Below are 24,543 nucleotides of genomic sequence, written 5' to 3'. Positions count from 1 at the left end.
TTCTGACCTTCCCGTTTCTCAAAAGATGTCAGTCATTTGGGTGGTCTGTGATCGCTTCTCTAAAATGGTCCATCTGGTGCCCTTGGCTAAATTGCCTTCCTCCTCTGATTTGGTACCTTTGTTCTTTCAGCATGTGGTTCGGTTGCATGGCATTCCTGAGAATATTGTTTCTGACAGAGGTTCCCAGTTTGTTTCAAGGTTTTGGCGAGCCTTTTGTGGTAGGATGGGCATTGACCTATCCTTTTCCTCGGCTTTCCATCCTCAGACTAATGGCCAGACCGAACCAATCAGACCTTGGAAACATATCTGAGATGTTTTGTTTCTGCAGACCAGGATGATTGGGTGTCCTTTTTGCCGTTGGCTGAGTTCGCCCTTAATAATCGGGCCAGCTCGGCTACCTTGGTTTCTCCATTTTTTTGCAATTCTGGGTTCCATCCTCGTTTCTCTTCAGGACAGGTTGAGTCTTCGGACTGTCCTGGTGTGGATTCTGTGGTGGATAGGTTGCAGCAGATCTGGACTCAGGTAGTGGACAATTTGATCTTGTCCCAGGAGAAAGCTCAACTTTTCGCTAATCGCAGACGCCGTGTGGGTCCCCGACTTCGTGTTGGGGATCTGGTTTGGTTATCTTCTCGTCATATTCCTATGAAGGTTTCCTCTCCTAAATTTAAACCTCGTTTTATTGTTCCGTATAGGATTTCTGAGGTTCTCAATCCTGTGTCTTTTCGTTTGACCCTCCCAGACTCCTTTTCCATACATAATGTATTCCATAGGTCGTTGTTGCGGAGATACGTGGCACCTATGGTTCCATCTGTTGAGCCTCCTGCCCCGGTTTTGGTGGAGGGGGAATTGGAGTATATTGTGGAGAAGATTTTGGATTCTCGTGTTTCTAGACGGAAACTCCAGTATCTGGTTAAATGGAAGGGTTATGCTCAGGAAGATAATTCCTGGGTTTTTGCCTCTGATGTTCATGCTTCCGATCTTGTTCGTGCCTTTCATGCGGCTCATCCTGGTCGGCCTGGGGGCTCTGGTGAGGGTTCGGTGACCCCTCCTCAAGGGGGGGTACTGTTGTGAATTCTGTGGCTGAATTCACTCCTGTGGTCACAAGTGGTACTGCAGCTTCTGAGCTTCCTCCCTCAGGTGTTCTGGTGAGCTCGTTAACTGCTTCATTACTTAACTCCGCCTGATGCTGCTATCCTTGCTCCTTGTCAATGTTTCAGTGTTGGATCTGAGCTTCTCCTGATTGTTCCTGTGACCTGCTGCTCTGTATAGCTAAGTGCTTTTTGCTTTTTTGTTGCTTTTTTTCTGTCCAGCTTGTCTTTTGTTTTGCTGGAAGCTCTGAGACGCAAAGGGTGTACCGCCGTGCCGTTAGTTCGGCACGGTGGGTTTTTTTTGCTCCCTTTGCGTGGTTTTGCTTTAGGGTTTTTTGTAGACTGCAAAGTTCGCTTTACTGTCCTCGCTCTGTCCTAGAATATCGGGCCCCACTTTGCTGAATCTATTTAATCCCTACGTTTTGTCTTTTCATCTTACTCACAGTCATTATATGTGGGGGGCTGCCTTTTCCTTTGGGGAATTTCTCTGGGGCAAGTCAGGCCTATTTTTCTATCTTCAGGCTAGCTAGTTTCTTAGGCTGTGCCGAGTTGCCTAGGTAGTTGTTAGGCGCAATCCACAGCCGCTTTTAGTTGTGTTTAGGATAGGATCAGGTGTGCAGTCTACAGAGTTTCCACGTCTCAGAGCTCGTTCTTGTATTTTTGGGTATTTGTCAGATCACTGTGTGCGCTCTGATCGCTAAGCACACTGTGTTTCTGGATTGCCTTCATAACACCTGTCATTAGCAAACATAACAGTCAGCAGGCATCTTATTATCATTAGAGAGCAGGGTCATCTTATTATCATTAGAGGGCGGGGTCAGCAGGGTCATCTCACTATCATTATTGGGCGGGGTCAGCAGAGTCATCTGATTATCATTAGAAGGCAGGGTCAGCAGGGTCATCTCACTATCATTAGAGGACGAGGTCAGCAGGCATCTTATTATCATTAGAGGGCAGGGCCATCTCATTATCATTAGAGGCTGGGGTCAGCAGGCATCTCATTATCATTAGAGGGCAGGGTCAGCAGGGTCATCTCACTATCATTAGAGGGCGGGGTCAGCAGAGTCATCTCAATATCATTAGAGGGCGGGGTCAGCAGGGTCATGTCATTATTAGAGGACGGGGTCAGCAGGCATCTCATCATTAGAGGGAGGGCTCAGCAGAGTCATCTCATTATCATTAGAGGGCGGGGTCAGCAGGGTCATGTCATTATTAGAGGACGGGGTCAGCAGGCATCTCATCATTAGAGGGCAGGGTCAGCAGGGTCATCTCATTATCATTAGAGGGAAGGGTCAGTAGGGTCATCTCATTATCATTAGAGGGCAGAGTCAGCATTGTCATCTCACTATAATTAGAGGGCGGGTTCAGCAGAGTCATCTCATTATCATTAGAGGGCGGGGTCAGCAGGGTCATCTCATTATCATTAGAGGACGGGGTCAGTAGGGTCATCTCATTATCTTTAGAGGGTGGGTTCAGCAGCCATCTCATTATTACTAGAGGGTGGGGTCAGCAGAGTAATTTCATTATTATTGGAGGGTGGGGTCAGCAGGGTCATCTCATTATCATTAGAAGACAGGGTCATCTCATTATCACTAGAGGGTGTGTTCAGCAGCCATCTCATTATTACTAGAGAGTGGGGTCAGCAGAGTGATTTCATTATCATTAGAGGGCGGGGTCAGCAGGATCATCTCATTATTATTAGAGGGCGGGGTCAGCAGGGTCATCTCATTATCATTACAGGACGGGGTCAGCAGGCATCTCATTATCGTTAGAGGGCAAGGTCATCTCACTATCATTAGAGGGTGGGGTCAGCAGGGTCATCTCATTATCATTAGAGGGTAGGTTCAGCAGCCATCTCATTATTACTAAAGGGTGGGGTCAGCAGAGTGATTTCATTATCATTAGAGTGCGGGGTCAGCAGAATCATCTCATCATTAGAGGGTTGGGTCAGCAGGGTCATCTCATTATCATAACAGGGTGGGGTCAGCAGGCATCTCATTACTAGAAGGCGGAGTCAGCAGAGTGATTTCATTATCATTTATTGATATATGTCTTTCCAGCACATAACGCAGACATTGCCCACGGGTGCACAATCCTCCGACTTTGAGCAATACACCCCCTGCACGCACCCCCCCCCCTAATGTTTCTACAATGTGTCCCCTCTCTCCAGGCCAGGGATTTGCTGCAGATGTCCAACGGTACGGCTTTTACTGGTGGAGCAGCTTTAACATCATTACTGCTTGGACCTCAGTAGCTGGAAGTGAAACGCGTAGTCAGCACTACACCGCCTCGTCCTCGTCTCTTATATCTCTGCTCCCGAGCGTGGATCCGGAATTATATGTTACCATCAAACCTTACATCACTCGAACGGCGTAAAAAGGCTTTTCTCCAGGGCACCAAACGTTTTATGGCTTTTCTCCAGGGCACCAAGCATTTTATGGCTTTTCTCCCGACACAGTGCATTTATGGCTTTTCTCCCGACATAGTGCATTTTATGGCTTTTCTCTCAGCAACGGGCACCATGTGTTTTATGGCTTTTCACCATTGTCTTCCATGCACCATGCGTTTTATGGCTTTTCTCCCAGGCACTGCACGTTTTATGGCTTTTCTCCTGGCATCGCGAGTTTTTTGGATTTTCTTCCGGCACCACAAACCACAAAAATCAGCAAAAGGATGAACCCAGCAACCATCAGACAGAGAATAGAAGTAGCCAAATATCAATATAGTCGGGACACGGGGGCTAATTATGTTCTGCAAATGGTCAAGATGATGACAAAAGCCCAGAAGAGCATCCTCTGATGGTTAAAAGAGATCATGAAACGTAAGGGGCTCAGAAAGGTGTTAGAGGAATCCGATCAGAGTAGAAAACGCTGCAGATTACAAGCGATGGGGAACAGACACCATTACAACGGTGAATAAGCAATTACCCAAATGTTTGCTCCTGAGCCGCTCAATTCTGGATGTATCTGGAGAGAATATCGTGATTTCCCTCTGGAGAGAATATCGTGTTTTCCCATCTGGAGAGAATATCGTGTTTTCCTCTGGAGAGAATATCGTGTTTTCCCTTCTGGAGAGAATATCGTGTTTTCCCCTCTGGAGAGAATATCGTGTTTATCCTCTGGAGAGAATATCGTATTTTCCCTTCTGGAGAGAATATCGTATTTTCCCTTCTGTAGAGAATATCGTGTTTTCCCTTCTGGAGAGAATATCGTGTTTTCCCCTCTGGAGAGAATATCGTGTTTATCCTCTGGAGAGAATATCGTATTTTCCCCTCTGGAGAGAATATCGTGTTTATCCTCTGGAGAGAATATCGTGCTTTCCTCTGGAGAGAATATCGTGTTTTCCTCTGGAGATAATATCGTGCTTTCCTCTGGAGAGAATACAGGTCCTTCTCAAAAAATTAGCATATAGTGTTAAATTTCATTATTTACCATAATGTAATGATTACAATTAAACTTTCATATATTATAGATTCATTATCCACCAACTGAAATTTGTCAGGTCTTTTATTGTTTTAATACTGATGATTTTGGCATACAACTCCTGATAACCCAAAAAACCTGTCTCAATAAATTAGCATATTTCACCCATCCAATCAAATAAAAGTGTTTTTAATAACAAACAAAAAAACCAACAAATAATAATGTTCAGTTATGCACTCAATACTTGGTCGGGAATCCTTTGGCAGAAATGACTGCTTCAATGCGGCGTGGCATGGAGGCAATCAGCCTGTGACACTGCTGAGATGTTATGGAGGCCCAGGATGCTTCAATAGCGGCCTTAAGCTCATCCAGAGTGTTGGGTCTTGCGTCTCTCAACTTTCTCTTCACAATATCCCACAGATTCTCTATGGGGTTCAGGTCAGGAGAGTTGGCAGGCCAATTGAGCACAGTAATACCATGGTCAGTAAACCATTTACCAGTGGTTTTGGCACTGTGAGCAGGTGCCAGGTCGTGCTGAAAAATGAAATCTTCATCTCCATAAAGCATTTCAGCCGATGGAAGCATGAAGTGCTCCAAAATCTCCTGATAGCTAGCTGCATTGACCCTGCCCTTGATGAAACACAGTGGACCAACACCAGCAGCTGACATGGCACCCCACACCATCACTGACTGTGGGTACTTGACACTGGACTTCAGGCATTTTGGCATTTCCTTCTCCCCAGTCTTCCTCCAGACTCTGGCACCTTGATTTCCGAATGACATGCAAAATTTGCTTTCATCAGAAAAAAGTACTTGGGACCACTTAGCAACAGTCCAGTGCTGCTTCTCTGTAACTCAAAAGTGGCTTTACCTGGGGAATGCGGCACCTGTAGCCCATTTCCTGCACACGCCTGTGCACGGTGGCTCTGGATGTTTCCACACCAGACTCAGTCCACTGCTTCCTCAGGTTCCCCAAGGTCTGGAATCGGTCCTTCTCCACAATCTTCCTCAGGGTCCGGTCTCCTCTTCTCGTTGTACAGCGTTTTCTGCCACATTGTTTCCTTCCAACAGACTTACCATTGAGGTGCCTTGATACAGCACTCTGGGAACAGCCTATTTGTTGAGAAATTTCTTTCTGGGTCTTACCCTCTTGCTTGAGGGTGTCAATGATGGCCTTCTTGACATCTGTCAGGTCGCTAGTCTTACCCATGATGGGGGTTTTGAGTAATGAACCAGGCAGGGAGTTTATAAAAGCCTCAGGTATCTTTTGCATGTGTTTAGAGTTAATTAGTTGATTCAGAAGATTAGGGTAATAGGTCGTTTAGAGAACCTTTTCTTGATATGCTAATTTATTGAGACAGGTTTTTTGGGTTATCAGGAGTTGTATGCCAAAATCATCAGTATTAAAACAATAAAAGACCTGACAAATTTCAGTTGGTGGATAATGAATCTATAATATATGAAAGTTTAATTGTAATCATTACATTATGGTAAATAATGAAATTTAACACTATATGCTAATTTTTTGAGAAGGACCTGTATCGTGTTTCCCTCTGGAGAGAATATCGTGTTTTCCTCTGGAGAGAATATCGTGTTTTCCCTTCTGGAGTGAATATCGTGTTTTCCCTCTGGAGAGAATATCGTATTTTCCCCTCTGGAGAGAATATCGTGTTTATCCTCTGGAGAGAATATCGTGTTTTCCCTTCTGTAGAGAATATCGTGTTTTCCTCTGGAGAGAATATCGTATTTTCCCCTCTGGAGAGAATATCGTGTTTTCCCCTCTGGAGAGAATATCGTGTTTTCCCTTCTGTAGAGAATATCGTGTTTATCCTCTGGAGAGAATATCGTGTTTTCCTCTGGAGAGAATATCGTGTTTTCCACTGGAGAGAATATCGTGTTTTCCTCTGGAGAGAATATCGTGTTTTCCCCTCTGGAGAGAATATCGTGTTTTTCCTCTGGAGAGAATATCGTGTTTTCCCCTCTGGAGAGAATATCGTGTTTTTCCTCTGGAGAGAATATCGTGTTTTCCTCTGGAGAGAATATCGTGTTTTCCCTTCTGGAGAGAATATCGTGTTTTCCCTCTGGAGAGAATATCGTATTTTCCCCTCTGGAGAGAATATCGTGTTTATCCTCTGGAGAGAATACCGTGTTTTCCCCTCTGGAGAGAATATCGTGTTTTCCTCTGGAGAGAATATCGTGTTTTCCCTTCTGTAGAGAATATCGTGTTTTCCTCTGGAGAGAATATCGTATTTTCCCCTCTGGAGAGAATATCGTGTTTTCCCCTCTGGAGAGAATATCGTGTTTTCCCTTCTGTAGAGAATATCGTGTTTTTCCTCTGGAGAGAATATCGTGTTTTCCTCTAGAGAGAATATCGTGTTTTTCCTCTGGAGAGAATATCGTGTTTTCCTCTGGAGAGAATATCGTGTTTTTCCTCTGGAGAGAATATCGTGTTTTTCCTCTGGAGAGAATATCGTGTTTTCCTCTGGAGAGAATATCGTGTTTTCCTCTGGAGAGAATATCGTGTTTTCCCCTCTGGAGAGAATATCGTGTTTATCCTCTGGAGAGAATATCGTATTTTCCCATCTGGAGAGAATATCGTGTTTATCCTCTGGAGAGAATATCGTGCTTTCCTCTGGAGAGAATATCGTGTTTATCCTCTGGAGAGAATATCGTATTTTCCCTTCTGGAGAGAATATCGTATTTTCCCTTCTGTAGAGAATATCGTGTTTTCCCTTCTGTAGAGAATATCGTGTTTATCCTCTGGAGAGAATATCGTATTTTCCCCTCTGGAGAGAATATCGTGTTTATCCTCTGGAGAGAATATCGTGCTTTCCTCTGGAGAGAATATCGTGTTTTCCTCTGGAGAGAATATCGTGTTTCCCTCTGGAGAGAATATCGTGTTTTCCTCTGGAGAGAATATCGTGTTTTCCCTTCTGGAGTGAATATCGTGTTTCCCTCTGGAGAGAATATCGTGTTTTCCTCTGGAGAGAATATCGTGTTTTCCCTTCTGTAGAGAATATCGTGTTTTCCTCTGGAGAGAATATCGTATTTTCCCCTCTGGAGAGAATATCGTGTTTTCCCCTCTGGAGAGAATATCGTGTTTTCCCTTCTGTAGAGAATATCGTGTTTATCCTCTGGAGAGAGTATCGTGTTTATCCTCTGGAGAGAATATCGTGTTTTCCTCTGGAGAGAATATCGTGTTTTCCACTGGAGAGAATATCGTGTTTTCCTCTGGAGAGAATATTGTGTTTTCCCCTCTGGAGAGAATATCGTGTTTTTCCTCTGGAGAGAATATCGTGTTTTCCCCTCTGGAGAGAATATCGTGTTTTTCCTCTGGAGAGAATATCGTGTTTTCCTCTGGAGAGAATATCGTGTTTTCCCTTCTGGAGAGAATATCGTGTTTTCCTCTGGAGAGAATATCGTATTTTCCCCTCTGGAGAGAATATCGTGTTTTCCCCTCTGGAGAGAATATCGTGTTTTCCCCTCTGGAGAGAATATCGTGTTTTCCCTTCTGTAGAGAATATCGTGTTTTTCCTCTGGAGAGAATATCGTGTTTTCCTCTAGAGAGAATATCGTGTTTTTCCTCTGGAGAGAATATCGTGTTTTCCTCTGGAGAGAATATCGTGTTTTTCCTCTGGAGAGAATATCGTGTTTTTCCTCTGGAGAGAATATCGTGTTTTCCTCTGGAGAGAATATCGTTTGTTTTTCCTCTGGAGAGAATATCGTGTTTTCCTCTGGAGAGAATATCGTGTTTTTCCTCTGGAGAGAATATCGTGTTTTCCTCTGGAGAGAATATCGTGTTTTTCCTCTGGAGAGAATATCGTGTTTTCCTTCTGGAGAGAATATTGTGTTTTCCCTCTGGAGAGAATATCGTGTTTTCCCTTCTGTAGAGAATATCGTGTTTTCCCTCTTGAGAGAATATCGTGTTTTCCTCTGGAGAGAATATCGTGTTTTCCTCTGGAGAGAATATCGTGTTTTCCTCTGGAGAGAATATCGTGTTTTCCCCTGGAGAGAATATCGTGTTTTCCTCTGGAGAGAATATCGTGTTTTTCCTCTGGAGAGAATATCGTGTTTTCCTCTGGAGAGAATATCGTGTTTTCCTCTGGAGAGAATATCGTGTTTTTCCTCTGGAGATAATATCGTGTTTTCCTCTGGAGAGAATATCGTGTTTTTCCTCTGGAGAGAATATCGTGTTTTCCTCTGGAGAGAATATCGTGTTTTCCTCTGGAGAGAATATCGTGTTTTCCTCTGGAGAGAATATCGTGATTTCCCTCTGGAGAGAATATCGTGTTTCCCTCTGGAGAGAATATCGTGTTTCCCCTCTGGAGAGAATATCGTGTTTTCCTCTGGAGAGAATATCGTGTTTTCCTCTGGAGAGAATATTGTGTTTTCCCTCTGGAGAGAATATCGTGTTTTCCCTCTGGAGAGAATATCGTGTTTTCCTCTGGAGAGAATATCGTGTTTTCCTCTTGGAGAGAATATCGTGTTTCCCTCTCTGGAGAGAATATCGTGTTTTCCTCTGGAGAGAATATCGTGTTTTTCCTCTGGAGAGAATATCGTGTTTTCCTCTGGAGAGAATATCGTGTTTTCCTCTGGAGAGAATATCGTGTTTTCCTCTTGGAGGTTCCTGAGGTTCCTTCTGGGGACGTCCCACTGACACCCAAGCCCCGTCTGCACTCCTGGACTCAGTGCCTGAAATGTCCGCCGGCCGACGTCCTCCCGCGAATAAAGGAGACTGTGCGACACGCGGAGGACAGAGAACGCGAGAGCACGGAAACATCTGTAACCTTCTCCCATAAAACCTCCGAATGGAAAACGTATCACTGGGAGAAGGATGCAGAAGGTCTGGAAACACCAAGAAGACTCTTTCCAACCTCCCACTCATGAGCTCATATATGACCCTCACCCCCCCATGCCCCGACATAACAGTGGGGGTCCCTATGTGGGCACTCATCAAATTACACTCCATAAACGAGAATGACAGCAAAGTAAGAACATTTTGGAACTTTTTGATCATCTGCTCCACCCAACTAGTGGCCAACAACAATTTTAGGTCACAGGTCGTCAAATTACAGATCCACGATGTAGGGAGTGATGGGAACTCCGACTCCTGGATGGATTCATGTCTTACAGGTCACATACAATGGTGTAGGGAAGCTGAGGCCAATGGGCCAAACTCCACGGCGGCCAATGATTTCCTATAGGGGCCAGATTAGCCGAGATCATAGTCCATCCTTTGGTTCATATAGAAGAGGGGGCGCCATAGTCGAGACCAAGCGAGTCCCCCATTAGGACTTTAACAACAGAAGGGTCCTGTGTTTTTCCCTTCTCATAATGTCCTTTTTCTGACCCAGGAGGGGAGTCAGGGTCTTATGTTTTTCTCACTTAATAGTTGAGGGGACAGGACCACCTCTGACCGACCTCCGGGTTCCCCGCCCCCACAGAAGCCCCTGATCTGAACCTGCAAAATATCTGTGAAACCTTGTGGGAACTTTACTGCATACTCCCCCCATTATGTAACACCAATGGAAGGCATTCAGATCAATGACATATCTAACCCTCTCCTGTGTGATACTGACTGCTGAGCCGTGTATCTAATCCTCTCCTGTGTGATACTGTCTGCTGAGCCGTGTATCTAACCCTCTCCTGTGTGATACTGTCTGCTGAGCTGTGTATCTAATCCTATCCTGTGTGATACTGTCTGCTGAGCCGTGTATCTAACCCTCTCCTGTGTGATACTGTCTGCTGAGCTGTGTATCTAATCCTATCCTGTGTGATACTGTCTGCTGAGCCATGTATCTAATCCTCTCCTGTGTGATACTGTCTGCTGAGCTGTGTATCTAATCCTCTCCTGTGTGATACTGTCTGCTGAGCCGTGTATCTAACCCTCTCCTGTGTGATACTGTCTGCTGAGCCGTGCATCTAATCCTCTCCTGTGTGATACTGTCTGCTGAGCTGTGCATCTAATCCTATCCTCTGTGATACTGACTGCTGAGCCGTGTATCTAATCCTCTCCTGTGTGATACTGTCTGCTGAGCCGTGTATCTAATCCTATCCTGTGTGATACTGTCTGCTGAGCCGTGTATCTAATCCTATCCTGTGTGATACTGACTGCTGAGCCGTGTATCTAACCCTCTCCTGTGTGATACTGTCTGCTGAGCTGTGCATCTAATCCTATCCTGTGTGATACTGTCTGCTGAGATGTGTATCTAATCCTCTCCTGTGTGATACTGTCTGCTGAGCTGTGCATCTAATCCTCACCTGTGTGATACTGTCTGCTGAGCTGTGCATCTAATCCTCTCCTGTGTGATACTGTCTGCTGAGCTGTGCATCTAATCCTCTCCTGTGTGATACTGTCTGCTGAGCTGTGTATCTAATCCTATCCTGTGTGATACTGTCTGCTGAGCCGTGTATCTAATCCTATCCTGTGTGATACTGTCTGCTGAGCCATGTATCTAACCCTCTCCTGTGTGATACTGTCTGCTGAGCCATGTATCTAACCCTCTCCTGTGTGATACTGTCTGCTGAGCTGAGTACTGTCGCCTGTACACTGGAGCCCCAGTACAGTGGAGTACCTGTACACTGGAGCCCCTGTACACTGGAGCGCCTGTACACTGGATCCCCTGTACACTGGAGCGCCTGTACACTGGAGCCCCTGTACACTGGAGCGCCTGTACACTGGAGCCCCTGTACACTGGAGCCCCTGTACACTGGAGCGCCTGTACACTGGAGCCCCTGTACACTGGAGCCCCTGTACACTGGAGCGCCTGTACACTGGAGCGCCTGTACACTGGAGCCCCTGTACACTGGAGCCCCTGTACACTGGAGCCCCTGTACACTGGAGCGCCTGTACACTGGAGCCCCTGTACACTGGAGCGCCTGTACACTGGAGCCCCTGTACACTGGAGCCCCTGTACACTGGAGCCCCTGTACACTGGAGCGCCTGTACACTGGAGCCCCTGTACACTGGAACCCCAGTACACTGCAGCACCTATACACTGGAGCGTGCAAGGGTTAATCCGCGGCTGGAACCAAGTATCCCCCAGCACAGAACAGTCGCCATTCATGACCCTAAGGGGAAACCACCCTGTGGGCATTAGGTGGGCCGGCAGATACGTTGGGAGACTCAAGGGCTTGCACTTCAGCCCATGATAATTTCTAATTTTCTTCCTTTAATTCCCCTCGTCATTTATCTCCCATCCTGACTGCGCCGCTGCTGTTCCCCATTATTCTGCTTTCATCAAAATCTCAATTTTTCATCTCCGAAAAGCTAAAAGTGCGACCTGATGAAAGAAGAGTGAGGGGGTGAGGTCCACGTTTTCCTGACCTCGTGTCTGAGAAGTATTTGCCCCCCATCGGAGCCACATGCTTCCGGTATGGACCCTATTAGGGCCCCGGGCTGTAATGGCGGCTCCATGTCCCACATCACAGGAGGCTAATAGGAATCTTTATAAGGTTTATATTCAATATCTGCTCCGGGAACGAAGCACAGAAAATCTGGAACCTGCAACCACAGGAGCTGACAGCAGGGGGCGCTATAGATCATGTGGAATGCACAGGGACTGTCACCTGTCGCTCATAGAAATGACTAGATGGTCAAACCAAGGTCCTGCAATGCTCTGTCTCACCACTGGTGGCGCTGCAGGTAGAAGAACCGTTTACACTGAGGCTCCCCCCAGCATAACAGCCAGTTATGGGGGCGCACAGCAGCGTGCACCTCCAATACGACATAATTATCTACATTAGCCCAAAAAGTCGCCTTTTAGCAAAAAAAAAAAAGTTTTCAAAAAGTTGTGATTGTATCAAGTATTTGTGAGGGGTGCAGCCTCAAAACAGGAAAAGAGTTAGAGGGAGATCTTAGATGGAGCCCCCCTTTAATTATACCTATTACTAGAGGTCATCTATTACAGATCGGGGGTGGAGCTGTGACCACCGCTCTGACATTAGTCTTCTTAAAGGAGTTGTCAAAGTTTAGAAGAACATGACTGTTAAAAAAGCAAAACAGCGCCCCATGTGTCCACAGGTTATGTCTGCTATTGCAACTCTATTTCTATATTTATTTGGTCTTGATCTTGACTTAGATCGCACCTTATACTCCAGTCATGACCGAAGCAGCATTCAAGGAGCTCACTGTCAGTGCTCCCCCTGCTGGAGCAGTGGTAGTATTACTGGGGATACTGGAAACCAAGAAAGATTACACCAACTACCAATGGATGATGCCAGAGAGCAATGCATTATGGGCCTCAGGTCATCTGCTAGTCCTGGCTGACAGCAGAATCATGATTGCAGCTCTGGAGGTGACTGGAGAGCCAGTCCCCTAAATATCAGTCCCGGGTGACTATTATAGGAAGCCATGGGGCGGACATAGCATTGGTGCAATCGGCTAGGGGCCACCTCCACAGCATTAAGCAGCTTCTATCACAGACACAAGGAGGGGCCCTCACTGTTCTGCCCTGGGACCCCCACTGGGCAGCCATGAGGGGCGGCATCTGAAGGATAAATGCAGAATCTGCGGATCCATCGCCCCCTGGAGCGGCGGCAGAGGACGGGGGAATTGACACAAAACACAGAGCAGATCATGGTCTCCGGCCGGCAATCTGCAATTAACAACATGGGAATCATCACAATCAGCGAGAGAGAACATCCCGAGGACAAGACATTCCCGTCACCAGCCCAGAGTCATCGGCATCATGCTGGCATAACCTGGGTATCTCCTGTATATAATTATATATGTACAGCTGGCATAACCTGGGCGTCTCCTGTATATAATTATATATGTACAGCTGGCATAACCTGGGCGTCTCCTGTATATAATTATATATGTACAGCCGGTATAACCTGGGCGTCTCCTGTATATAATTATATATGTACAGCCGGTATAACCTGGGTACCTCCTGTATATAATTATATATGTACAGCTGGTATAACCTGGGTATCTCCTGTATATAATTATATATATACAGCCGGTATAACCTGGGTATCTCCTGTATATAATTATATATGTACAGCTGGTATAACCTGGGCGTCTCCTGTATATAATTATATATACACCGCTGGCATAACCTGGGCATCTCCTGTATATAATTATATATGTACAGCCGGTATAACCTGGGCATCTCCTGTATATAATTATATATGTACAGCTGGTATAACCTGGGTATCTCCTGTATATAATTATATATACACCGCTGGCATAACCTGGGCATCTCCTGTATATAATTATATATGTACAGCCGGTATAACCTGGGCATCTCCTGTATATAATTATATATGTACAGCTGGTATAACCTGGGCATCTCCTGTATATAATTATATATGTACAGCTGGTATAACCTGGGCATCTCCTGTATATAATTATATATGTACAGCCGGTATAACCTGGGCATCTCCTGTATATAATTATATATGTACAGCTGGTATAACCTGGGCATCTCCTGTATATAATTATATATGTACAGCCGGTATAACCTGGGTATCTCCTGTATATAATTATATATGTACAGCCGGTATAACCTGGGCATCTCCTGTATATAATTATATATGTACAGCTGGTATAACCTGGGCATCTCCTGTATATAATTATATATGTACAGCTGGTATAACCTGGGCATCTCCTGTATATAATTATATATGTACAGCCGGTATAACCTGGGCATCTCCTGTATATAATTATATATGTACAGCTGGCATAACCTGGGCGTCTCCTGTATATAATTATATATGTACAGCCGGTATAACCTGGGTAGCTCCTGTATATAATTATATATGTACAGCTGGCATAACCTGTGCATCTCCTGTATATAATTATATATGTATAGCCGGTATAACCTGGGTATCTCCTGTATATAATGATATATGTACAGCCGGTATAACCTGGGCATCTCCTGTATATAATTATATATGTACAGCCGGTATAACCTGGGCATCTCCTGTATATAATTATATATGTACAGCCGGTATAACCTGGCCATCTCCTGTATATAATTATATATGTACAGCTGGTATAACCTGGACATCTCCTGTATATAATTATATATGTACAGCCGGTATAACCTGGGCATCTCCTGTATATAATTATATATGTACAGCCGGTATAACCTGGGCATCTCCTGTATATAATTATATATGTACAGCTGGTATAACCTGGACATCTCCTGTATATAATTATATATGTACAGCCGGTATAACCTGGGCATCTCCTGTATATAATTATATATGTACAGCTGGTATAACCTGGGTATCTCCTGTATATAATTATATATGTACAGCTGGTATAACCTGGACATCTCCTGTATATAATTATATATGTACAGCCGGTATAACCTGGGCATCTCCTGTATATAATTATATATGTACAGCCGGTATAACCCGGGCATCTCCTGTATATAATTATATATATACAGCCGGTATAACCTGGGCATCTCCTGTATATAATTATATATGTACAGCTGGCATAACCTGGGCATCTCCTGTATATAATTATATATGTACAGCTGGTATAACCTGGGTATCTCCTGTATATAATTATATATGTACAGCTGGTATAACCTGGGCATCTCCTGTATATAATTATATATTGTAGCATGGCTAAAGGGTGTGTAGTCGATGGGAGGTATGTGGCACATATGTGCCTTGTTGCTGTAATGTAGCCCGGAGTATTTCTTTGTTGTACATAACCATGTATATATATGCGTTTCAGGACCTGTGGTGATGTCAGACCACATGGCTAATCATGTGATGGGTTACTGGGTGTGGTTAGCTCTATATAAGACAGGCTAATGCTTAACACAGCAGAGATGTGTGGAGGTGAAACCCTCCTGAGTGTGTACAGGCTCCAGGACTGAGCCTGTTGAACTGGACACTTTGTTTTCTTTTCCTGAGCTAAAGGCTATTTGTTTGCTGTTATTTTGCCATGTGGTTTATGAAGTAATAAACCCTGCGAACTTTTAAAGGAACATGCCTCCTGCGTGTCAGCCGTCGCACCTGAGTGAGTGAAATCCCTACAATTCGTGGTAGACGTGCGGGCAGAGTTCCCAGCGGAAGACGTAAGTCTATTATTGAATGTCCTGGGTCAAGTCTGTTGTAAGCCAGCAAGCATTGCCGGGGAAAATGGAGGACCTGCAGAAAAACTTGATCCAGTTGCAGTCACAGCAGGAGCAACGGCAGCAAGAGACCAACAGGCTGTTGATGCAGCAGATACAACAGAGCCAGCAGCAGATACAACAGAGCCAGCAGCAGCAACGGCAGCAGATGCAGCTTCTGGCAACCGCCATCCAGGGCAGGACGAGCGCCCCAACCCCAGGTCTGGCTGATGACACCCACATCCGGAAGACGGTAAGACGCGCATTGCAGAAAATGACTCCCGGGGATGATGTTGAGGCCTTCCTGACGGTGTTTGAGAGGGTCGCTGAGAGGGAAAAACTTCCGCCAGAGCAGTGGGCAGAGGTACTGGCGCCATACCTGACAGGAGAACCCCAGAAGGCGTACTATGATTTGACCTTGCAGGATGCCAAAGAGTATCACAAATTGAAAGTTGAGATTCTCGCAGGTTTGGGGGTGACACTGACTGTCAGGGCACAGCGAGTTCACTGCTGGGCCTATCACCGGGACAAACCACCTCGTTCCCAAATGTTTGACCTGTTGCACCTGGTCCAGAAATGGCTACAGCCAGAGTCATCTACAGCTGCACAGATGGTAGAACGGGTGATGATGGATCGGTTTGTCCATTCCCTCCCGAGGCCTATACAGTCTTGGGTTGCCCAGGGTGATCCCCAGAATGCCGACGAGCTGATCGGACTGGTTGAGAGATACCAAGGGTTGGAAGGCTCCTCCGGGAGGCAGCCCATGCCGTACTGGGGGTCCCAGAAGGGAGCCGAGTCCCAAAAAGGGGTGGTGCATCCAAGGTCACAAAGGGCGGGGGAGGTGGTGCCCAAGGTCCCTACGGGTGATATTATTTGTTGGAGGTGCCACGGGCCAGGACATATAGCTGCCCGTTGTTCCCAGACCACTGAGCAGATGGACTGCAGCATGGGACGCCGTTGTTTATACTATGCGTATCCAGCCTGCAGTGTGAACTCTCCGCCCAACGAGGGACCTCAAGCGTGTCCCGTAAAGGTGAACGGTCGAGCAGTAACGGCACTGTTAGACTCGGGGAGCCTAGTGACCCTGGTGAGGGCCACTTTTCCTCTCCACCTGCTCCCGGGAAAGAAGGTCGGAGTGCGATGCATACATGGTGATGCAAAGGACTACCCTATGGCCAGGGTGGACATTGAAACGGCATGTGGAACTGAGTCCCACATAGTCGGCGTGGTTCAGGACTTGTTGCACCCTATAATTATTGGCCGGGATTTCTGTTTGTTTTGGGATTTGTGGGGGAAAGGTTCTGAGCTCCCTAGCAAGAGTAGGGAACCAATGAACCCTGGAAGGGTGTCGCCACACCCAGAGACAGACAGGTTTCCCTTTTGTGTTCTGGTTGGGGATGAGGAGGAAGTGTCCCCGGCATCTGACATTCTGGAGTTAGAGGTTACCGGTGAAAATTTTGGGACTGCCCAACATAGGGACCCCACTCTGAGGGAAGCCTTTAATAATGTCACAGTTATTAACGGGGTGGTACAGGAGCCGGGGGCAGACACAAGATTTCCCCATTTTCTGTTGAGGGGGGAGTTGTTGTACCGGGTCACGAAAATAAGGGAGGAGTTGGTAGAGCAGTTGGTAGTGCCGGGTCCATATAGACGGAAGGTGTTGGACATGGCCCATTCACACATCTTGGGTGGACACCTAGGGGTGAAAAAAAATGCAGGAACGGGTTGTGCAGAGGTTCTATTGGCCTGTGTGTTACCGGGAAATAGTGAACTATTGCAGGTCCTGCCCTACATGTCAGCTAACTGCTCCCACTCCTCATTTCCGGAACCCCCTTGTGCCACTGCCCATTATTGAGGTGCCGTTCGAGAGAATTGCCATGGACTTGGTCGGTCCCTTAGTTAAATCAGCCCGGGGCCATCAGTATATATTAGTCATCCTGGACTATGCCACACGCTATCCTGATATACAGGGATAATGGTGTGCACTCAGGTCAGGGACAAGAAGGTGCTGGTAAAACAGACCGTGTGGTCCAGTCAATCAAAATAGAGAAAAATTACCGCACACAATACTGGTATGATGCAAAGAAAGGTATATGCCAGGTTTATTCAAACAAAGAAATAAAAAGTTGCCACAGATTTTTGTAGACAGAAATATATAGGCAGACAGAAACCCAACGTTTCGACCCTCCTGGGTCTTATTCATGGGGTTACTCTGATCCTTTGATACAAATAGACAAGAGTGGCAATAGTAGAAGGTAGGTGACCAATTCCTCTAAAGCATAACCTTGTAATAGGGCCAGTATTAGGCCTCTGTGTCCCGGGTGGAGGAAGGCTGGTTGCAGGAGCCGTCACACTTAAGGATGGCCTGTGTGTCCTGTGTAATGGTGTGGGGTCAGCGGCGCTCCCACGCCCTGCTGCCGATGCTGAACAGCATACACCATGTGTGTATATATATATATATATATACAGGTCCTTCTCAAAAAATTAGCATATAGTGTTAAATTTCATTATTTACCATAATGTAATGATTACAATTAAACTTTCATATATTATAGATTCATTATCCACCAACTGAAATTTGTCAGGTCTTTTATTGTTTTAATACTGATGATTTTGGCATACAACTCCTGATAACCCAAAAAACCTGTCTCAATAAATTAGCATATTTCACCCATCCAATCAAATAAAAGTGTTTTTTAATAACAAACAAAAAAACCATCAAATAATAATGTTCAGTTATGCACTCAATACTTGGTGGGGAATCCTTTGGCAGAAATGACTGCTTCAATGCGGCGTGGCATGGAGGCAATCAGCCTGTGACACTGCTGAGATGTTATGGAGGCCCAGGATGCTTCAATAGCGGCCTTAAGCTCATCCAGAGTGTTGGGTCTTGCGTCTCTCAACTTTCTCTTCACAATATCCCACAGATTCTATATGGGGTTCAGGTCAGGAGAGTTGGCAGGCCAATAGAGCACAGTAATACCATGGTCAGTAAACCATTTACCAGTGGTTTTGGCACTGTGAGCAGGTGCCAGGTCGTGCTGAAAAATGAAATCTTCATCTCCATAAAGCATTTCAGCCGATGGAAGCATGAAGTGCTCCAAAATCTCCTGATAGCTAGCTGCATTGACCCTGCCCTTGATGAAACACAGTGGACCAACACCAGCAGCTGACATGGCACCCCACACCATCACTGACTGTGGGTACTTGACACTGGACTTCAGGCATTTTGGCATTTCCTTCTCCCCAGTCTTCCTCCAGACTCTGGCACCTTGATTTCCGAATGACATGCAAAATTTGCTTTCATCAGAAAAAAGTACTTGGGACCACTTAGCAACAGTCCAGTGCTGCTTCTCTGTAGCCCAGGTCAGGCGCCTCTGCCGCTGTTTATGGTTCAAAAGTGGCTTTACCTGGGGAATGCGGCACCTGTAACCCATTTCCTGCACACGCCTGTGCACGGTGGCTCTGGATGTTTCCACACCAGACTCAGTCCACTGCTTCCTCAGGTTCCCCAAGGTCTGGAATCGGTCCTTCTCCACAATCTTCCTCAGGGTCCGGTCTCCTCTTCTCGTTGTACAGCGTTTTCTGCCACATTGTTTCCTTCCAACAGACTTACCATGGAGGTGCCTTGATACAGCACTCTGGGAACAGCCTATTTGTTGAGAAATTTCTTTCTGGGTCTTACCCTCTTGCTTGAGGGTGTCAATGATGGCCTTCTTGACATCTGTCAGGTCGCTAGTCTTACCCATGATGGGGGTTTTGAGTAATGAACCAGGCAGGGAGTTTATAAAAGCCTCAGGTATCTTTTGCATGTGTTTAGAGTTAATTAGTTGATTCAGAAGATTAGGGTAATAGGTCGTTTAGAGAACCTTTTCTTGATATGCTAATTTATTGAGACAGGTTTTTTGGGTTATCAGGAGTTGTATGCCAAAATCATCAGTATTAAAACAATAAAAGACCTGACAAATTTCAGTTGGTGGATAATGAATCTATAATATATGAAAGTTTAATTGTAATCATTACATTATGGTAAATAATGAAATTTAACACTATATGCTAATTTTTTGAGAAGGACCTGTATATATATATATATATATATATATATATATATATATATATGTATATGTGTTTCAGGACCTGTGGTGATGTCAGACCACATGGCTAATCATGTGATGGGTTCCTGGGTGGGGTTAGCTCTATATAAGACAGGCTAATGCTTAACACAGCAGAGATGTGTGGGGGTGAAACCCTCCTGAGTGTGTACAGGCTCCAGGACTGAGCCGGATGGACTGGACACTTTGTTTTCTTTTCCTGAGCTAAAGGCTATTTGTTTGCTGTTATTTTGCCATGTGGTTTATGAAGTAATAAACCCTGTGAACTTTTAAAGGAACATGCCTCCTGCGTGTCAGCCGTCGCACCTGAGTGAGTGAAATCCCTACAATATGTACAGCTGGTATAACCTTGGCATCTCCTGTATATATATATACCGCTGGTATAACCTGGACATCTCCTGTATATAATTATATATGTACAGCTGGTATAACCTGGACATCTCCTGTATATAATTATATATGTACAGCCGGTATAACCTGGGCATCCCCTGTATATAATTATATATGTACAGCTGGTATAACCTGGACATCTCCTGTATATAGTTATATATGTACAGCTGGTATAACCTGGGCATCTCCTGTATATAATTATATATGTACAGCTGGTATAACCTGGGCATCTCCTGTATATAATTATATATGTACAGCCGGTATAACCTGGGTATATGAGATGTGCCCGGCTGTGAGGCACTCTGGCTGCCGGAGCCGTGATGGACTGTTGCCCGCTCTGTGAGGGTGGGCACCTGGAATAACAGTGGGCTGCGGTGGCGTGTGTCCAGGTGTTGACAGCCGGAAGTTATAAGGATGATGGAGGGACACGAGAACACGATGTAGGCGGATAATCACTCACAATGGTTTCACCAGCTCCACTGGTTGGCGCCCTGCCTGGGAGAGTCGGATGGCCGGACTGTCATGGCAGAACATGAAAGGATCCTGATGGGCCGGGGAGGAAATGAGCGACCTGTGTGCAGCACCCATCCCTGCAGGGGCAGGAAGCAATTCCCCTGAATAACAGGTGGGTGACATGGACCAAGTGCAGCAGGTCACTATACACAGGTGTATGAGCCGGACCCCGGGAAGAACATGGTCAGGCAGAACACAGAGCGCTCTGACACAGAGATCTGGGAGTTATACAGTCAGACAGCAGAGCAGGATGGGACCTCCCTGTACTGGCGGTTACTATCACAATCTCTGATCCTCCTTCTAGAGATGCAGCTGATGGCGGCTGTGGGTATGGCTGTGTGTATGACTGTGGGTATGGCTGTGGGCACAGTTGTGTGTATGGCTGTGGGTAGGCTGTGTGTACGGCTGTGTATAGCTGTGTGTACGGCTGTGTGTATGACTGTGTGTATGACTGTGGGTATGGCTGTGGGTATGGCTGTGGGCATAGTTGTGTGTATGGCTGTGTGTACGGCTGTGGGTAGGCTGTGTGTACGGCTGTGTATAGCTGTGTGTACGGCTGTGTATGGCTGTGTGTACAGCTGTGGGTACAGCAGTGGGCATGGCTGTGTACAGCTGTGGGTATGGTTGTGGGTATGGCTGTGGGCATGGCTGTGGGTACGGCAGTGGGCATGGCTGTGTGTACAGCTGTGGGTATGGTTGTGGGTATGGTTGTGGGTACGGCTGTGTGTACAACTGTGGGTACGACTGTGGTCACGGCTGTGGGTATGGCTGTGTGTACGACTGGGTACAGCTGTGTGTATGGCTGTGGGTACAGCTATGTGTATGGCTGTATACGACTGGGTACGGCTGTGGGCACGGCTGTGGGTACCGCTGTGGGTATGACTGTGGGTTCAGATGTGTGTACGGCTGTGTGTACGGCTGTGTGTATGGCTGGGTACGGCTGTGGGTACAGCTGTGTATGGCTGTATACAACTGTGGGTACGGCTGTGTGTACGACTATGGGTACAGCTGTGTGTACGACTGTGGGTACAGCTAGGTATATGACTGTTGGTACGGCTGTGTGTACGACTATGGGTACAGCTGTGTGTACGACTGGGTACGGCTGTGGGTACAGCTAGGTATATGACTGTGGGTACGGCTGTGTGTACGACTATGGGTACAGCTGTGTGTACGACTGTGGGTACAGCTAGGTATATGACTGTGGGTACGGCTGTGTGTACGACTGGGTACAGCTGTGGGTACGACTGTGGGTACAGCTGTGTGTATGGCTGTGTGTATGGCTGTGTGTACGGCTGTGTGTACGGCTGTGTGTACGGCTGTGTGTACGGCTGTGTGTACGGCTGTGTGTACGGCTGTGTGTATCGCTGTGGGTACGGCTGTGTGTATGGTTGTGGGTACGGCTGTGTGTATGGCTGTGGGTACGGCTGCTTATGGCGCACAATATCGCAGTATAATATTCTAGCGCAGGGAGGAATGATAAAAGTAAAGTGTGGTAAATCCTACAGCAATATTGCATTTCCTATTGAGACTAGAGTCAGGCAGCTGCTGCCAAGCCGCAGCATACATTGGATGCACTGATGGTCGCTCGCGACTCTCAGACATCAGTGAGTCCTGGTCAGTGGGATCTCATGCGTATGGGCAGCTGGATGGCGATGGCACAGTCGGGGAACCCACCTTTTTCTTGCTGCAGTAGATCTGCCACTTCTTCTCTGGGGGGAGGGCAAACATGGCCTCCCTGTTCTTGTCTGTGAGGTCCAGCTCATCCTGTCAATCAAAAAGAAAACCGAATCAGCGATGCAGCCCCCGATAAGGAGTAAAAGCATCCAAAATAATTATTTCCTGACTACAGTAAATCACCAAACTTTTCACACTGCTGGAAAAATATGGATGTGAACTTAAAGGGGTTCACCAATAATATACAAATTCCTCAGCCCTGAACCTATGGTGACCTCGCCTGCTCTTACAGCTGATGACTTGTAACAATGTATCAGTGCAAGAAATGCTGAGATAAATAATATCATATGGTTGACAAGTCTATCGAGACCCCATTGTTCTATATGGTCCCCTATGATATCAGTCCGCACATGGGTTTAAGCGATGATAATCGGGGGATGTCGTCCTGCGCAGGGTACCAGCCGCCGACACGTACAGTCGTCCCAGAGGCCCTCGCTGCAGCTTGCTGACTATCTAGTGAATAGTAAAGACATTTTTTGTATTACGGGGAAATAAAGCTACGGCTGAGCGAGCGAACATATGGAAATGCTTAAAAGATGAATTCCCAAATTTAAGGGGTAGACAAGTGAAACAACATCCATACCCCTGTTACATAGGATTACTGGCCCGGAGTGAGATTCCAGATCTAAAATAAGCCAAGGAATGCTGTCTGAGGTCAGGGAACTTGTACAAGAGGAATGGAGGGGGGCGCAGAGCTCCGAAGAAGACCACGACCTAAGGGTTGTTTGCATGTTTGCAGCTCCGAAAAATGATTGTACACAAGAGGAGAGAACTGCGGAGCAGCGCGTGTATTCCAGAAGTGCGCAGCTCTGCGCTGCCAGGGGACAGAAAGCAGCCACTATCTATATGTACATGTGTGATCCATCATCAGCCAGTATCTGTACATGTATGATCCGGTCATCAGCCGGTGTCTGTATATGTACATGTATGATCCGGTCATCAGCCGGTGTCTGTATATGTACATGTATGATCCGGTCATCAGCCAGTATCTGTACATGTATGATCCGGTCATCAGCCAGTATCTGTACATGTATGATCCATCATCAGCCAGTATCTGTATATGTACATGTATGATCCGGTCATCAGCCGGTGTCTGTATATGTACATGTATGATCCGGTCATCAGCCGGTGTCTGTATATGTACATGTATGATCCGGTCATCAGCCAGTATCTGTACATGTATGATCCGGTCATCAGCCAGTATCTGTACATGTATGATCCATCATCAGCCAGTATCTGTATATGTACATGTATGATCCATCATCAGCCAGTATCTGTATATGTACATGTATGATCCGGTCATCAGCCAGTATCTGTATATGTACATGTATGATCCATCATCAGCCGGTGTCTGTATATGTACATGTATGATCCGGTCATCAGCCGGTGTCTGTATATGTACATGTATGATCCATCATCAGCCAGTATCTGTATATGTACATGTATGATCCGGTCATCAGCCAGTTTCTGTATATGTACATGTGTGATCCGGTCATCAGCCGGTGTCTGTATATGTACATGTATGATCCGGTCATCAGCCAGTATCTGTACATGTATGATCCATCATCAGCCAGTATCTGTATATGTACATGTATGATCCGGTCATCAGCCGGTGTCTGTATATGTACATGTATGATCCGGTCATCAGCCGGTGTCTGTATATGTACATGTATGATCCGGTCATCAGCCGGTGTCTGTATATGTACATGTATGATCCGGTCATCAGCCGGTGTCTGTATATGTACATGTATGACCGGTCATCAGCCAGTATCTGTATATGTACATGTATGATCCGGTCATCAGCCGGTGTCTGTATATGTACATGTATGATCCATCATCAGCCAGTATCTGTATATGTACATGTGTGATCCGGTCATCAGCCGGTGTCTGTATATGTACATGTGTGATCCGGTCATCAGCCGGTATATGTATATGTACATGTGTGATCCGGTCATCAGCCGGTATATGTACATGTATGATCCGGTCATCAGCCGGTGTCTGTATATGTACATGTATGATCCATCATCAGCCAGTATCTGTATATGTACATGTGTGATCCGGTCATCAGCCGGTGTCTGTATATGTACATGTTGCGCACGCCCGGGGTGCTGTTTCGCTCCCCGCGCGTGCGCACTTGCTGTGACGCCGCGCTCCACTGCCAGGACCTGTCGGACGCAACGCGCATGCGCCGATAGTGCCTCCC

At 46.2% G+C, this 24,543-nt stretch overlaps 1 protein-coding gene across 5 annotated transcripts in view; it reads right to left on the bottom strand.

Annotated features, from left to right (window-relative positions):
* The window catches only part of DAAM2 (dishevelled associated activator of morphogenesis 2), a 249,283-nt gene that overhangs the window by 140,398 nt on the left and 84,342 nt on the right, over window positions 1-24,543 (bottom strand). For all 5 annotated transcript variants that reach the window (XM_069768319.1, XM_069768322.1, XM_069768318.1 and 2 more), the window contains exon 3: window positions 22,281-22,370. In XM_069768319.1, coding sequence (XP_069624420.1) covers window positions 22,281-22,370 — 90 coding nt within the window. The remainder of the gene's footprint in view (window positions 1-22,280; window positions 22,371-24,543) is intronic.

The sequence above is a fragment of the Ranitomeya imitator genome, chromosome 5 (assembly GCF_032444005.1).
Source record: "Ranitomeya imitator isolate aRanImi1 chromosome 5, aRanImi1.pri, whole genome shotgun sequence".
Lineage (NCBI taxonomy): Eukaryota > Metazoa > Chordata > Amphibia > Anura > Dendrobatidae > Ranitomeya > Ranitomeya imitator.
This window is presented reverse-complemented; position numbering and strand designations above follow the sequence as displayed.